General features: G+C 44.9%; 3 protein-coding genes across 5 annotated transcripts in view; 2 read left to right on the forward strand and 1 right to left on the reverse strand.

The window, feature by feature from the left end:
• Window positions 1-378, forward strand: part of unc5b (unc-5 netrin receptor B) — a 41111-nt gene extending 40733 nt beyond the window's left edge. Inside the window, exon 17 of the mRNA XM_068740998.1 lies at window positions 213-378. Within this exon, the coding sequence (XP_068597099.1) occupies window positions 213-378 (166 nt within the window). The remainder of the gene's footprint in view (window positions 1-212) is intronic.
• A 4656-nt stretch (window positions 379-5034) lies between these two features.
• On the forward strand, window positions 5035-8624 carry slc29a3 (solute carrier family 29 member 3). The gene is made up of 5 exons (XM_068740891.1): window positions 5035-5349; window positions 5803-5885; window positions 6088-6314; window positions 6698-6860; window positions 7486-8624. The coding sequence occupies exons 1-5, from the start codon at window positions 5035-5037 to the stop codon at window positions 8105-8107; spliced, it is 1410 nt and encodes a 469-aa protein (XP_068596992.1). The 3' UTR covers window positions 8108-8624.
• Window positions 8625-8797: 173 nt separating this feature from the next.
• psap (prosaposin) lies at window positions 8798-15738 on the reverse strand. 3 transcript variants are annotated; one of them, XM_068740890.1, is made up of 15 exons: window positions 15644-15738; window positions 13332-13465; window positions 13115-13189; window positions 12908-13033; window positions 12047-12247; window positions 11801-11941; window positions 11667-11723; window positions 11324-11329; window positions 10727-10873; window positions 10550-10642; window positions 10290-10473; window positions 9967-10130; window positions 9805-9885; window positions 9514-9615; window positions 8798-9399 (listed from the first exon to the last, which is right to left on the reverse strand). In XM_068740890.1, the coding sequence occupies exons 1-15, from the start codon at window positions 15675-15677 to the stop codon at window positions 9364-9366; spliced, it is 1581 nt and encodes a 526-aa protein (XP_068596991.1). In that variant the 5' UTR covers window positions 15678-15738; the 3' UTR covers window positions 8798-9363. The 3 variants fall into 3 exon arrangements, with proteins under 3 accessions (XP_068596991.1, XP_068596990.1, XP_068596989.1); XM_068740889.1 differs by lacking the exon at window positions 11324-11329; XM_068740888.1 differs by lacking the exon at window positions 11324-11329 and having other exon boundaries at window positions 10550-10873.
• Between the last annotated feature and the right edge of the window lie 1929 nt (window positions 15739-17667).

Genomic DNA, 17667 nt, shown 5'->3' on the forward strand with positions numbered 1-17667 from the left:
TCAGGGGGGATTTGGAGAATGACGTTTTTATGTTACAAGCATAAAGTCAGAATTTCATGATAATCAACTCATAATTTACAAAAGACTTTGTCATTTGACAATAATAAAAAAAATAATTGAAAGTTATATATTAAAGGCTTACAAATGGCCGTCATCAATAATGGAGTGCTCCTTTTCTTCTTACCAGCCTCCTCGGTCTCTCTTTTCCTCAGGTACTTGAACTATTTTGCAACAAAACCCGGCCCCACCTCTGTTCTGCTGGACTTGTGGGAAGCCTGTCACCAAGCTGATGCAGACCTGGTTTCTCTGGCGACCGCACTTGAAGAAATGGGCAAAAGTGAAGTGCTAGTTGTCATGACAACAGATGGGGACTGTTGATTGGTCAAGAAGAGGAGAGCGCAAACAAGATGTCTTTTTTTCTCCTTGGCGAAAATACGAATACCTGCCTATGAATATGCCCCCCCCCCCCCCCCCCCAGTTCAAATCTAAAGGCCACAGAGCACGTTGGCTCAGTCACCACATTACCGCTGCATCATCTTTAACGCTCCCAATTAGTCACATTTACAACATACCAGTTATTCTTATGCAGGCCATCCCATGATAACGGCTAACCTCATTCAGCTTGAATCCTCCGAAGCAATCTGCAAGATGTAAAACCAATTTGGGGCTATGAAAGCGTAAAATGGGTGTTAAGTCGTCTGTCATATTGTTGTGTTGACTCTCCTCTTCAAAGATTGACAATGATGCTATCCCTGAAGATAAATGGCAAAGCTTTGGGACAAATTTAAAAAACAAAACACAAAATCCATGTATTCAACACGGCAACACTAACACAGGATTACGCCCGTCTGTCAGCGACAGCGTGGAAGTGCATGATTTAACGGCGTCTCACCTCGCGACAGGTGCGTTAGTTCGCTCCATCGACGCTCGGCTTGTGACAGGAAGCAGCAACCCGTCTGCAACATCCTGAGGCTACAGACACACACACACACACACACAAGAGGATTTCTTTCTGTTTCACGCGGCAACAACTCATATGAGAGCATCAATATCCCGATTTGAGGGCTCGAGCTTACGTTTCTGGCTGAAAGTAAAAGCGGCCCCTTCTTTGTAGTAGGAGGCTGGATGGGGAAGCTTGTTTAAGAATCGGTGGACAACAGACCGAGAGATTCTTTATACTGTAACAACAAATGCCTCAAAGCCTTGGCGTATCGCTCTGACTCACAGGGGTGCTTCTCTTTCATCTCTCCTTGCATTCCTCTATCGCTCCACCACACTCCTCCGATCTGTCGAGAACAAGCCGCAGGAGAGCTCGCTGGTTATCCCTGAAGAGTTTCCTGTGGGAAACGCTCTTTAAAGTATTATCCATATTTGTGGATTTTATTTCCCCTCCCCCATTTGTCACAACGTTTAACGATCACGAAGATGATCTGTTCTGTCTTCTGTGCTTCTGTCGCCCGCTGAGCTGTTCTATCGTCGATTGTAGTGGAGCAGGCCAAATGGAGCGTTATAACAAGACGGGGTCTGATTGTTTTCAAAGCTGCGCGTCAATTTCAAGACTTGAGTCTGTAAAACACGATGAGGTGCACAGACGTCCAGGTGAAAATGCTGCAGGTATTTTACTTTACTATAGACGACAGCAACTGACACTCGTCATTGTCATGTCAGAAGATATTCAAGTCTTCAATCAGCTACACCATCATCATCAAATTTACCTCAACGCCAACTGCATCATGTTCGAGTGCATCGCCTGTCCACCACTATGTCTTCATCCGTCCATCCGTCATCCTGTCACTCATGTCTCCGCTCTCATTTTTACGCGCATTGTTACCGAGCCACCGAGTTTGTGGGCAGCGTACTTCAAGCTCTAAAGATATTTTTCATTGAGAAGTGAGATACGGTTGTCGTTCTGTGTTCCAGAGGCAAAAACAAAAACAAGTGTTCACATGTTTGAGACCACAAAAACCAAAACGCAGGCAGTATCCCTCCTCTACAGCAGTGACTCACATCGCTGTTACGTGTGAATGAACAGCGTGTGTGTGTGTGTGTGTGTGTGTGTGTGTGTGTGTGTGTGTGTTTGGGCAGGTGGGCGTGCACACGCATCAGATCTGTCATTTCTCTTTGTAAGTGCTATGCAAGTACAAAAGGAAACTGAAGCATTTTGGCTTCTTTTGTGTTGTTTGGAAGAGTAATTCTATTTTTTCAGCGATCAGGGCATCGACAGGGTTTTTGATTTTGTATCGAAATGGTTTCCGATGGGTTCCGCTTTTTCTGTATTCTTCAACTGGCCCGGCAGAACTGGATCACTGACCAAGGAAGCTGCTACCGAAGAAGCCAATGTGGGGAAGGCAAAGCGACGTGTGGTGCGATGGTTTCCTCGGTTCCTGTGACAGAGACTGGCTAGCTGTAGACAGCAGTGTTTATTCCTCCAGACTTGTGGAGTATCTGTTGGATCTTTTGCCATAATTCTGGATCATTTTTCTGGAGCTGGATTCCTCCTTGCTCCCGTCAAAGAGAAACATTTAGCCTTTGCTCAAGAAGACAGACATTTTTTTATGAAACAGCTACGGATTCTAGTGACATTATTTTATTTCTGTAAAGTAACAATTGTACATTATCGCCTAGCCTTCTTACCTGTAACTAAATACAATTTTTATGCAATAAATTATATTTCTTAGTTTAACAGTTGTGTTTGTTGTTATTCACTTAATGCTCATTTTTGTAAAGCCATAAAAATGCATGGACAATACGGGAGGCCTCTTTAAAGCTCCTTGGCTTTTCATGTTTCACAGAAAATGCAGAGCTTATCAGCCTCTCCCTCTTTGCCTTGCAGCTCATTGGAGGAAGTATTTAGCTTGATTCTGCTTTGAAAGCTTTTCGTTGGAAGGCTGTCCAGCCTGCAAATTGACAAAGTTTCAGAGTCACTAATAGTGGCCTTCAAGGATTAACTAGATGAAGCATTCAAACTTCAATTTATTTACAACTGCAGGATGTGTGGGGGTTTGACGGATTAGGCAGCAAACGTTCCTGTGAGTCGTTTGTGCAGTGCTGTCTTAATGGCGAGCAGCACTGCACCTGTTCCATTAGATGCACTTGTAATTATCCTTCTAATTAATAAAACTGATTGCAGCTTCAACCCAACCCATCACTTATATATAGACTGGATTTTGCTGTTAGGTTTTACTGAAGAAGTCAGCAGTGTAATTAATTTTAGGCACATGGTGAAATGAAAAACACTTTGGGTGATAATATTTGTGCAAATTGATTCAGTCAAATCTGTTGTTACGCAGAACAAACAGCAGTTGAGTGGGATCAAAATTGATTGACTTCATGATGATTGGTTTAGTTTGCTGTAATTTGTGTCACAGAGAGCCAAGGCTGCAGGCTTTCACTACAAACAAATACACAAAAGTATTTGAAGTGAGCGTTTTATCGCATGAAGAATCACATGAAGAATCATTTTGATTCTTCATGTGATAAAATTGTTTTCCTGTTCCAAGGGGGGAAGAGGAAAGTCATGTCCGACAGGGCCATCTTCTGGTCAATATTATGCGCACCTCCCAGATTTTCAAAAAAAAAGGAACAGTGCAAATAAAATTGAGTCAGAAAATTGTCATCTTTTTTAAATATACAGGAAATGTTAACACAGTTATTAAAAACAATATAACATATTTTGCATGTTAATAAATGCTTGTTAGTTTTAATAAATACTACGCTATAACAGCTCTAAACTCTTATTTTAAAGAAAGAAAACAACAGATCTTTGGGAATACATTTCCTATTAACATAAACAACATGACTACAGTATTAAACCTGGGAGCTAATATATTGTTAAAGGAGCAATGCACATGTAAGATGAAGATTGATCAAGGAACGCTACATATAATATTTATATTTCTCAGTTGCCCGTTGACATTTTTTAAGGCACAATATTTTCCCAGTTATTTTTTTTATGTATTTTTAAAAATGTACTGTTATTCTAATTTTAATTAATAACTTCTGGTTTTCGGGGTTGCCTTCAGAATAATAGTATTCCGATCATTTTCTTTACAAAATACCCTTGAAACTATACTCAAACTATAGTTAAGGGATATGATTGGGGGGGGTTGAGTGTGTGTGTTTGTTTGTTTACCGGATGAATTAATTAGAAAATATGTAGTTTTTAGTCAATCTGGTTTAGATTTGTAAAGAAAGGGCTTTTATACTGAAAGGATGAGTTCCGGAAGTCTTCTCGTAGTTGTTGTTGTTGTTGTTGCTGTTCGGTTAAGTAAGAGGATGTTGGACAGCTGATCACGAAACTCTTTCTCTCTTGCATCAGTGAAGATCAATCACCAAAAACCACCAGCAGCGGTTCTCCAGGTACGTCGGTCCGTTTTTATCGAGCCGCAAACGGGGCGTGCAGCTCGGCGTGCGGCTCGGCTAGCTCACGTCTAACTAGCCTCTCGTGTTAGCTCAGCTGGTTGTCTATCACAGACACACTCGAAAGAACTGCGGATGAATAACTTTACAATTCATTTTGAATCAATACAAAACAATGTTTTAGGAAACCTCGTTCAATGACAGGAGGTGTATGCCCCCCCCCAGTACGCGGTCTGGGGTTCATTTCGCTGGCTCAGCGTCATGTGGACAGTTTGGGTTCCTCATGAGTTTTGGGATGCAAGCTCAGACATTCGTTACAGTCTGTAAATAGTTTAAACCCCTTGTTGTGCGAGTGCGTGGCGCTGATGAACGCCTCTTCCTGACGGTCCGTGGAATAATCCCGTCGTGCGTGGGAATGACCGAGACGTGGTTTAACGTGTTCCTGCCGTGTCCGCGCCCACGCAGAGGCACACGCACACACACACACACACACACACCCAGTAAAAGGGCATTGTGCTCGTCCAATGCCGCATCACGTGGAATCAGTGTTTAAACCAATTAAACTGAGTGTAATTATTTCCCTTTTTCTTCACAGCTCAGCCATTCCTGCATTCATTTATTTATTTCCTTTCATCTTTCTCCTGAATCGTCCCTTTTCCTTCGCGCCGGTCAAAGATGGGCGACGCAAAGCCGCCGCAGCCCAGCCTCAACTCCTCCTACGTTCCGGCTGCGTCTGAGGAGGACGAGGAGGAGGACGAGGAGGACCCGAGTCCTTCCTCGTCGCTCCTACCCAGACACGCGCCCGTGCCTCTCACCGTGCACTACACCCCCGAGGACTCTTACTGTTTGGTGTACATCATCTTCTTCCTGTTGGGCATCGGCTCCCTGCTGCCCTGGAACTTCTTCGTCACCGCCAAACACTACTGGCTGTACAAACTGAGCAACAACACGAATAACGGCAGCGACGAGAAGCCGCACTCGGACATCAGCGTGAGTGAAGGGTGTAACTATATTCAGTGTTACGTTTAAGTACACAACAGGCAGTACTCCACATTTCACACGGCAGAGTGACGATCCCGAGACACACGCCAGAGGACTTGGCGTCCCTTCAGTGTCTTCCTCGAAACGCGGAGCCTCGAAGATCTAGCGCGGATGAGTCGCCAGAGGCCCGACTCATTAAACGGATTTTCAGTTTGTATTATTTTATCAACGATTTCATTTCAAGAATTCATTCCGTCCGTCTTTACAGAAATGCCCCCCCCCCCCGACGGGCGACTTGGATGATGCATCGTGTTTTTATGTGATGAGGAAGGAAAGCATCTGTTGAAGCTTCAGCCAGCTCTCCGCTCTTTCACTTCTTCATAGTTTTTTATTTTCTTCTTTCCGTTTGTTCCCAAATTCAAGAGCGCTCAAATGCTTTGTCTTCTCTGCACCGTTCTACAGGACTACTTTGAGAGTTATCTGTCCATTGCCTCCACCGTGCCCGCTGTGCTTTGTCTGATACTCAACTATCTCCTCATCAACAGGTCCGTATCCTTCCCACGCACACGCACACACGCACACACACACACACACACACGGAGTCTGTCTCTCAGGCTGTTCACCGCACGGTTTACGGTATTTTATGTTGCATGCTACTTTCTGTATTTATTACATGTGTGTGGGATTAACTGGTGACGTGCAACGCCTGTTGAATCACAATGTGTGTGTGTGTGTGTGTGTGTGTAGGTTGTCTCCCAACGTGCGCATCCTGTCGTCCCTTGTTCTCATCCTGCTGGTGTTCGTGGGGACCACGGTGCTGGTGAAGGTGGACACGTCCAGCTGCACCGTGGACTTCTTCGTTGGAACGCTGCTCAGCATGGCGGTGCTCAGTGGCTCCTCCAACCTCTTCACTGGCAGCGTGTTCGGGATCAGCGGCTACTTCCCCATGAGGATTCCGCAGGCCTTTATATCAGGTGCAGCCATGGATCACGTCGGGAACGTCTCCTTACTTGACTCGTCATAACATCCGAATTCTGCTTATGCCGTCTGAAAAGCTAGATAAAGCGCACTACGTAGCCGCCGCAGTGTTTATCGCATTAGCTTATCGTTTTCTGTGGTCTTTCTGTCACATCGCATGCGTGTGTGGGACATGAAGCTGTCCTCATGATGCCTGTCTGTGTTCACACCAGTGCATTTGATTTAGGACATTTGTAACGCTTGCAATAGCATCTATTGGCTGAAGGCGCTAACGTGTCATCATTCCCCGCTCTCCCTCCCATCAGATCTTTAATCTATTCTTCAGTATAGCGACAGAAGATCCTCCTGTAGTGATTTATAATGTTTCTTTTTGTCTCAGGCCAGGCCATGGGGGGCACGCTGAGTGCAGTAGCTTCAATACTGGACCTGGCGGTGACCAACGATGTGACGGACAGTGCTCTGGCCTACTTCCTGACTGCTGACATCTTCATCCTGCTCTGCATCATCACGTATCTGCTGCTGCCCAGGCTGGCATATTCAAGGTCAGTCCTGTTCCCCTGCACGGCACGATGGCCTGGCCTGTCAGGTTGCTACCGATGGAACCTGTTCATTCATTACATTGGTTTTGACCTCACAGTAATTCAGTTTCAGTCAGATTAAAGTTTTATTTATTACAAGTGTGATTAATCAGAAATCAGCTTTTTCCTTTTAAAAAAATTATCATTATTACATCCGACTTTGAAAATACACTATTGTGTTACGATTTCAACGTCCGGAATGTGCATGAGCTGCCAAAGTGATCTTTTATTCATAGCACCACTAGATGGCGCTAAAGGTTGAGTGGAGGTCAGAATATTTGGAATTTAAAAACAATTTAATTCCATTTATTCTATTGCTGCATTTTAATAAGTCAAGTGAGCAACATTGTAAATAAAACATTATTTCATTTCTATTTGCTCCTGTTAACAGTGATGTAATTTAAAATTAGTCATTTTAAATACATAACCTGCCTTATTATTTTGGGATCAAATAAAATGAAGATAATTTATTCATCACAAAGTAGAAGCTACTTTTTTGTGATTGTTTGGACTTTAGCAACCCACGCTTTTTTTTCTTTTTATATAATAATAATCGTAATATAATGTGTTGTGCTCCTTTTCTCTCAAGGCACTACATGCTGGGGAGACACACAGGTCCAGCACTGCTGAATGAGGAGAACACACCAGGCCCGAGGAGCACGAGCTCCACTCCTCCACTGCGGCCCATCCTCAGGAAGACGTGGGTCCTCGGCCTGAGCGTCTTCTACGTCTTCTGCGTCTCCGTCGCGGTGTTCCCAGCCGTGTCCTCAAGTATCCAGTCTGTCCAGAAAGACCAGAGCCCCTGGACAGCCACCTACTTCGTGCCCCTGACCTGTTTCCTCCTGTACAACGTGGCCGACTTCTGCGGCAGGCAGATGACGGCTTGGTTGCAAGTCCCCGGGCCCACCAGCAGACTGTTGCCTGTGCTGGTGCTGTGCCGGTCCATCATGGTGCCTCTTCTCATGTTCTGCAACTACCAGCCGAGGGACCGCCACCACCCTGTGTTTTTCAACCATGACATGTACCCTGTGGTCTTTAACTGCCTGCTCGGCCTCTCTAATGGCTACCTGGGCACACTACCTATGATCTATGGCCCAAAGGTGGTACCTCGGGAACTGGCCGAGGCCACGGGAGTGGTCATGTCCTTCTTCCTCACTTTGGGACTGGCTGTTGGTTCTGCCTTCTCTGTTCTTCTTGTACACTGCATTTGACCGGTTGCACTAGTGTCCTGGGCTTGTACTGGACCGCAGCTGGACAGTACCCGAGCCTTAAAAGTACTACGATGTAAAGTACACCTGTAGTGCCAGTTGTGTATGGAGGTTCTCTCATTTCTGTTTGACCAAAGCCTTAACTCGTTCATACCTCACATGTGTTTAGAGATGTGTCTCTGATCTCATGTGGCCTTTAAGCCAGATCAAGTAGCGGTTGTATTTAGTCCTGTCCAGTAACGTCAGCTGGTTGTAGACATCTGAGCATCTTCCATGAAATTATTTGGTTTAAGGGCTGAGAACTGGTGGAAGTTTCTACACATTCCAACTCAAGGAAAATGCACATCTGCAGGAATGTTATTCTGTGGGACCAAACTTTAGCCTTCACGGCATTTCTTAACCCCTTAATTGCCAGTATGTACCTGAATCTGTTAACTAGCTGCACCTTTTGAGTTCAGGTTCCTGTGGAATTTAAGGTCATCTTTAGCATGATGTATTAAACACTTTGGGAGATTAATGTCAAGGCTGATTGGATTGTCTGTGTGAGTTCATGCAATAGTCACATTAATCGAAGCACAAGCTATGGAGGTATTGATCCAGAAATCATCAAATCAACTACAAGCTAGCAGACCACTGACTTACTATGTGCAGTAAGGCAAAGCTCCATCTGGTTTAAAGTTAAGTGATACTGGGTGGACTGGGATCATTTTTATTGTTAAAGTTTCACAGTTCAAACAGAAGCAGACCAATAGAATTTGATGCATTCTGCACATTAAACAGTGATTTACAAGCAACAGTGCAAACAATGAGAAGCATGACTAACAAAATACATTTGTTTCTGGATTAAACGCAAAGTAAAACACTTTAAGGGCAATAATTCATCTGTCTGATCTGCAATAATGAATCACACGGCTGAAGCGGGGGGGGGGGGGGGGGGGGGTGTATTTATCAGAAGTCAAATGAAACATGTGAAACTAGAACCTCCTCCAGTAAGACAGAAGTGCAAAGTGCAAAGCTTCAACACTTCTGTTTAATGAAGCAGTAACGACACGTTAACCCCTTCCCTTCCCCACAGAAAACAGAAGTCGAATTAATCCCTTTCCACTGAGACAGCATCCAAAATATCTGTTAATATAAAAATATTGCAGTAATCATCACTTCAATGTCCAAAAAAAAAAATAAAAAAAAAGGAAACAGACTGAAAGTGTGAAGCAGGATTTTCTCTCCCAAGGTCAGTTTAACGGCGTCTCTCTCGTGCTCTATTCCCACACATGGCGTTTGCAGTGAGCCACAGCCTAAACAAAGACAAACAATGATTAGAACAGCCTCTCCATAATCAATACTGGGCAGCATTGGTCTCGACAGACGCATACCTTAAACATGTTCAATATCAAAATATAACTACTCACATCACAAAGATTTGCCGTGTCCATGTTCTGGCACCAGAATTTAGGCCCCAAGGTGCACTTCTCCGTTTCTTGCAGCCCCACCGCTGGACATGCTCCCAATTTCTGATGCACGCAGACACAGCCCAGATGTTAGACTCATCCGACATCTTCCCTGCCCTTTACATACAGAAACCCTTCGGCTTTGCTACATTGTCAGGAATAACTTATTTTTCAAACTAAAGATGGAGTGTAATAACGATGATTTTAGTTCAAGCATTTGCTCCCGATAATTCGATCTGAATTTTTGTTTACCATGCACACGAAGTCGGGGTCGAGCATCTGCAGTATCAACTGGATCATCACTGGCTCGTACTGTTCCACCAACTGGTCACACTGTCGACAAAGACACGTATCAGCAGCTGCCGCACGAGGACAGGTAGAAGTTGTGTAAGACAAGACGCTGAAACTCCTCACCTCAGTGTAGAGGGCGGGAGGCAAGAAGCTGCACGCTTTCCTCACAGCCTCCTCAATCTGGACCTCGGTGGCGTTCCTCTCCAGGAGTACATCAACGTAATTAACGGCCATCTTGCACACCTCGCAGTAGCCGCCGACTTTAAAGTGTGTCTGAGCAAGGGCAGCTGGGGGGGGTTAGTAAAGTCAAGTATGTGGAAAAATCATACCTGGTTTTACCGAAGAAAACAACATGATGATACCCGACACCTAATGGCGCACTCGTACAAAACCTCTGTCTGCATCCAACGTTTGCGTTCTGTGTCCTCTGAAGAGCGAACACTTACGAATATACAAGCGGCGGGCTCCGTTGCAGAGGGCCAACATGGTGCAGACAGTCTTGGGGTCAGCCTCTTGCACCAGCAGCTCAATGATGGCCTTGCCGTAGGCCTCAATCAGGTCCCTGCACTGCACTGCATAAGATGAGGGCAGGTAGCCGCAAACCGTCTCCACGGCCTGAATCACCTCCTCCTGGGACAAACACAAACGATTGGCACCGGGACCAAGAGGAGCGACACTGAACACGCCTAGAGGTGCATAAACCCACCTCTGTTGAATTATCTGTCAGCCTAAACTCCAACTCTGCCATAACCTCCTTACAGACGGTACACAAGAGAGGCTCGCGTACGCGGACAATGGGCTGGAACACAGAAGGGAACGTTTTTATGTGCATGTAGGATACCGTGCTGAAACGGTCACCCATCAGGTGTCCACTGCGTCTTACCCGAGCAGATTCTTCAGCGGTACGCTCTATCTTGGTGGCGGGGAAAAGCTTGGCTGCGGGTACAGACTTGGCAGCCAGCAGCTTCAGCATGGGAGTGGACTTCATAGCAGGACAGAAACCTGCAGCTGCACAGATCACATCCGGATTCTGGAGGGCAGAGACTAGAGATTATCTTTGGGTACGCAACCAAACATCCCCAAAGCCTGCTCCATAATCTGAATGGCAAAATAGCCACCCACGCAACAGTACAGGCTTCCATTTTAAAACAAAACCCCATCAGCGATACGCTGGAACAAAGCAACACTACGCCGGCAAAAAACAATTACCTCTGCGTCCTAAACAAACCGTCAGGATAACGTGCATCAACCTCTTTTCTTTTTATGCAAACCACATCGCGATAGCAAAGCATAATCTAAAATATGACAATGCTGCATGCATGCAATGAAACAAGCTCGAATGTGGCCCTTGGACTTCCAAAAACAAGCAAAGGTGTGCAGGTTATGGAATCTTAATCTTAACTGAAGCGGCGCAGCGCTAGGATAGCATGAGCAGCAACAGCTAAGGCGAAGCGGCTACAGGCTGAACAGAAAGACCTACCTGTTCCTGGGAGAAGTGCAACAGAGCACGGCAACCATGAAGGGGGGGGGGGGGGGGGGGGGGGGCAAAGGCAAAGAAATAAATAAAAGACAGTCAGCAGGGGAAAATTATAGAAAGTGATCTAAAGGCGGGAATAGATTGAAACCAGCAGGCCGGGCCAAATGGATGCATTTTAAACATCAGTAATCACAGCTCTGATGACCAAGTCACTAAAGTAAAATATTCACTGTTGAATATTAGAATGATAATGCCCATTTACCCTGAATAAGGAAAGACAAAAAACGGTTTTGACTTCTTTAAAAAGTCAGTGAAGCGCTTAAAGTGGAAGAATTACGAGACTCACCATCGTCATGAGCTGCTCCAGAAGCGGGGCGCCATACTGGCCGATGTACTCCTTACACTGCAACGAGGAAGACGGTCAGAATACAAAGAAACGTACGCATCTAAACAAAGACGGCAGCATCGTGGGGTTCCTACCAAAGCAGACAAGCTCGGCCCCAGCAGGTCACACTGTTTCTCAAACCCCTCAATGAGCGAGTCGAGATAGGAGGCGTTGTCCTTCACCTGCCTCTGGACATCAATCAGGAACTTTTCACAGTCCTGGCAGACATTTCTGTCCTACAAGACAATCAGGAGCCAAATACAGACCGACCTCATCAACAACAGGCAGAGAGGCTGCTGCCGTACACTGGGGGGTGAAAAGGGGGGGGCTTAAGGGCATACCTCCTTCAGAGCCTCTTGTTTGGGGGCTTCCTGCGGATAGAGGAGCTGGGGAACATTGAGGAGGAAGGGGGACATCTGATGGGACAGGTCCACCGGAGGGATCTCATTGGACGGGAGCTGCTCCTTGGCCTGAAGCAGAGCCAAAGCGGCCTGCTGGGACCGACACAACCCGATGGCACCACACACCATACCGGGATTCTCCTAAAACATAAAGAGAACACTCCAAGTTCTGCAATTTATAGTCATGCTATAGTTAACCGCATCATTTAGATTCAGATTCAGATAACTTTATTTATCCCAAGGGGCAATTCAGTTTAAGCACTCTACCAGACCATACAATACAAACATTCACAAACACAATACAAAAATTATATATATATATATATATATATTAAAAAAGACACTCAGTATATCAACAAATGCTCAGAAATGATGATTATAATGCATCTTTAGAAGAATTTAACAGCCTAATGGCAGAAGGAAGGAACAACTTGGAGTAACGATTTGTTCTCCTACAGGGGGCGATAAAGCGGCATACATGAGCTTTAAAGCCTCGATGGACTCTTTGCTTTACAGGATCAAAGTGCATCGTTTGTGTTCTTTCGCTACGGCGACTCCGAAGCAAAGAAAACTAAACAGGGAGCTCAGTCATGAGATTCAGGACTACACAACGACTCTCTGTTCCCCACCGACTTGGACTCGCTTCCGTATCAAAAAGCGCCCATTCCGCCCGCTGCACTCCGCCTTCCGACGCTAGCTCCCCATCGACGCGTGGGGCTAGATCGACCAACCTCTCAATAGCCTTTACGAAGAACATAATCTTGTACGTTTATAACAAATAGGTCAAAGGTCAAAGTTTACCAGCTCTCCAACAATAATATTCCTAATGATGGGCTCGTATTCATCCACCAGATCCTTGCACTCGGCAGCCACGCCCGGATCGGGGACGAGATGGCAGGCCTTCTCAAGGTACTCCAGAATCTCAGCCTGTAATCGTAGGATGGCGTTTTAGAACAGCGGGAGGACGCCTGGCCAATGAGGATCTCCCAGAGCTTTGATTAACCTCACCTCAGTTGAACTGTCCTTCAGTATCTGTGCCAGCGCGGTCACCACTTCTTTGCACATGTCACATGGCACCGTTTTCTGAAAACAGAGAAAATGGGGGGCTGCAGGTAATTAAATGTATTTCACAGACTCTTTCCAATCGAGGACACAGAGTCAGAAGAAGATTAAAAAAACAAACAAAAGGATGCGACACTTTAGCAGGAACACCGTAGGGTCTCACCATTTGGGGTTTGCTCCACACGTTTTGCTGGCAGTGAGCCACAGCTCCACACAGAGACGCCGTCTTCACATTCTGACACCAGTATGGCGGTCCACGAGCACACTGCTCGGTGCCGAGGAGAGGCCCGGCTGCAGCTGCAAAGGTTAGACGACTTTGGGTTATGTTCTAGCCATGTCAAAATGCAAAAAAAGCAGAAACTCTCATTCTTTAAATAGAGTGTGCCATCTCGAGCGTTAAGCGGCGCCGCCCTTTAGCTCGGAGGCATCTAGGAGAAAGACAGAAATGTCAACCGGAGTCTTGTCAGACGGGTTTTGACAAGCAATGTTTACCGGTAATTGTTTTCGTACAGTGAACTTAGACCAGTGAGACGAACATGAACTATTTACAGGTGTCATCGCACATCAGTCTACAAATCTTTTGACCGCCTTGCAGCCACAGGCCGGGTACACAAAGATGGTTGCATGAACAGAAGCAGACTTCTTGGAAGGCCCCGTTTCATTTTATTTTAGATACCTTTATTTTCTATAGTACATTTTGATTCCACATACATGAATGAAGTCATTGGCCTTTGGTGAGCCAAGTTAAACAGGCGGCTTCTCATTTATCCAGAATTACAGTACTTCAGAAACCGAGCACTAGTACAAGTTATAAGAAAAACACATCAAATCCACCCGCTCAAACTGCTAAGAGCTCCTAATGTGTGAAGCTTTATCATGAGCACAACCAGCCTTTAAAAACCAGCTCGTCAATACCAGCCTACAAAGCGACAAACCAAACTGATTTTTCTATCTCACAGTCGCCGCGACAGGTTAGATTGTTTGATGCCAAACGTGTCTTGGGTTGACGAAAATAAAAAAGAGGAAGTAGATCAAGTGATGCGGGAAGAACAGCTCGCAGAAATGTTTCACAATCACGCAACTACAAATCCAACACATAAAAAAAAGAAAATAAATCCCACAGAGCTCCTATGACTATGAAGTAAACAAAGAGTCTTTATTACAGTCTGGATTATGAGAAGCAAACTTGATCAAAGCAGTTTACCCAGAATATTCAAGTCACAAGTGAAAGCCTGCGTTGATCTAATAACCCAAGAAACGACGGCAGATCAGATCTAACCTTCATAGACCCAGTTCAAACACCCTTCTGCTCATCGGCAGGGCACGCCCATCCTTCATGCAAGTCACATGAGAACAGTCAGTCAGAGCGACCGGCTGTTCCGACGCAGACAGTGTCCCAATGACTGTCCAGGGTCACGAACAGCAGCAGAGAGCGAGTGATTGATTCATTATCTTTGTCGTCACCAGCATGAAAACAATCAGACAAAGCCGTTGGGAAGAGAAGTCAAAAGACACAGATATCTACTTTGAGCTCATTTTATCTGACCACAGATACATTGAGCGAGTGTAGATCACATGGAGCAAAATGATTTAGAGATTCTGATCGCCTAGAAACAGCAGCTTGAATAAAAAGACCGTTTCAGAGCAGCAAGCAACATTTACCATAAAGGATTCCCGCCTAGCAAGGACTGAGCCAAACATAATAATCATGGAACACACCATTTAGGAACGTCAGCAAATAGTGCAAAAGGTGACAAAATGCTTTTTTGCTGACTGAAGATAAGGTTTAGTTCTCCGAAAGTCCCTACAGTTTAACTTCTGCTTTTTATTATCAAGAGAAGATTAGCTATTACAACTGCTGCTGCTGACAGCAGTGAACATGAAGGAAAGGACCAAAACACAGAGGAACAAAAGCAAAGACACGGAAGCGTCTGGTTCAGACTCGGTTTTTACTGCTCCATAAAACCGGCTGTTCGCTAGTTACCGATACAGAACTAATAATAAATATATATATTATTAGTAATGCTCAACAGTATGGTTCCAGATTGAAGTTGTAGCAAGGAATTGTGGACGGTAGCTGTGAGACGCAGGTCGGCTAGTTAGCTAGCATTAGCAGAGAGGCTACTGCTAGCCGAGCCGTGGAACCGGCGAGCAGGCCGACAGCAACGCACTTAAGTACCGGTGCCGGTAGTCAATATCCCCGCAGCATAGCTCCTTACCGGATTTTAACAACGTTAACTTAATTGTTATCTGAACCGTGGGATTTGTCTCCACGTCCTCTCAAGACAAGCTAGCGACGGCTGCTCAAACGTCAGCCGACCTTTCTTTGCGTTTACAAGCTAGCTCTTTAGCTCCGCCGAGTTACACAACCTCACGGCGACGACGTCGCAACTCATCGATTCGGCATCTGCTTGAACCGTATCCCCGACCACGTCACGAAACACGATTAGCTTATATTCACTTCTGATGGTTTACCTGCAGATATGAAGAGCAAAGTCAGAAACATCATGGCTCGTCTGTTCCTCCGCGGAGACCGAGGACCGCTGCTATGAGGCGGAGAGCGTTGTTGACGCCTTTATGTTGTCTCAGTCAGCTGACTGCTCACCCCGGCATGTGACCCCCCCCCCCCCCCTCGCCCTTTTCATGTCGCAACGCCTTGATGACGTCATCGGAATGCCAAACTCAAGCAAAAAGAAGCGCCGCATTACTCGTTAAGACTCGTTCAGATCAGCATCCTCTGAATCGATCCCATTGTTCGTTGTGGTCCTCCCTCTTTAAGAAATCCGAGTTCACTTGTAGTTTATTTACAGGGTATTTTATCAGTACTTGAACGCACCGGTATGGCTCGGTTTACATGGACAACATTTATTTAATCCGATCAGAGTTCGGGGTAAAATTGTGATAGTATGCACTGTGATCATGGACCCTAAACATCGCTGCTGCTGCTGATGATGATGATGATAAATATATTTATTAGATAGAATGTTAGAGTACAAGTATAGTCAAACAGTAGCATGTATTACAGTACAAGTACAGTTCAACTGGATCTGTTTCCTCAGGTATTAAAGGTAGAACTAGGGAATACAGGACGACACGTAGAACGGAAGCACCTGGAAATACCGAGGAAACAGAGGATAGTCAGGCAGAGAACTGTCCAGAGAGGCAGGAGCTGATCAGGTGAGATGTGTAACAGGTGCGTCTCGTTCAGTTCAACAAAGCCTCTGCAGTTGTGCAGGAGCAGGAATCAACCTGCAGCAAAAGTCACCATAGCAACCGGCACAAACGGAGTCTTCCTGACCTAATTCTGGATCAGATCCAGAGGTCATTTTACATGATAGTGCATTTCAGACTCCTTTATGATTTGATTAGTGAATTGAATGTATATTTGACAATATATATATATATAAAATAAAAAGCCTCCATTGTAAGTAAATGGGAAAATCTGGATCGTAACGTCCACAATCCAGATCAGATCTGGATGAATTCAGTGTTGAGATCGAGCTCCCCACCCTAAATGACTGTGTCAAATTCTATAAACATCGGTCAATCATGAACCGAGGTATTGAATAACAAATTTTGAAGCTCCATTGACTGCAATGTTACCGCAAATTTCAGTGAATCAGAATCTCTTCTGGATCATCACCAAAATCTAATAAAAATGTCACCCAGAGCCATCCAGAACTTCTCGGGTTATCCTGCTAACAGACAGTGAGGTGTATGCGTGATGGTTGTATCCGATGCAGTGTTTTTCCAAGTCATCGAGCCATTTAGAAGCTCCCTTTAACTGTAAATGGTGAATATCTAAGTAAACATTTGTCTGAATTTCAGTAACTCCAGTCTATTCAGTTATTTTATTTAAATGCTCAGAGGCGGTAGTTAATCTATTTCTGGAAGTGTTTCCTCAATATCATTTACCACAAACCACCTCCAAGTCTGGACTGAAATACAGAGTACCGGTATAACAACATGTAGGAGACGTGCCTAGAATGAAAGAAGTCAAAAAACAAAGATAGAAAATCTGTTTATTTTGACATAACATGCAAAATGCAAGTCAACTAAGAAGGGTTCAAAGGGTGACGCGCCACACTGTACATCTTCTGGATATGGGCTGTGTAAACCTGTAAAACAGATGGAACAGTGCACAGCGCAGTCAGGACACGACCTCATAGCGAAAGAGAAAGAGAAAGGACATCGTCAACAAGAACACAGTCATGCAAGTCTCAAGCAGCTCTGATCACATTTTAGAGTCTGACCTACTGTTTTAGTGCGATACTCACGTTAATACTTAACACCAAAGCATTTCTTTAAGTCGTTTCATTGTGATAAACATGTCATCCATTAAGGAAGGTTTACTGTTGAAATAAAGCTGTTCTTTCTGGTAGAAAATTATCATGTATACATTTGGTTGTGTTTAGTTTGTCTGCAGCAAAAAATAAATGCTGGACAGCTTTCCACAAAACTTAAACTTTCTTCATCATCATCACTCACAAGAAGAAACG

This window comes from Brachionichthys hirsutus, chromosome 7 (genome assembly GCF_040956055.1).
Source record: "Brachionichthys hirsutus isolate HB-005 chromosome 7, CSIRO-AGI_Bhir_v1, whole genome shotgun sequence".
Lineage (NCBI taxonomy): Eukaryota > Metazoa > Chordata > Actinopteri > Lophiiformes > Brachionichthyidae > Brachionichthys > Brachionichthys hirsutus.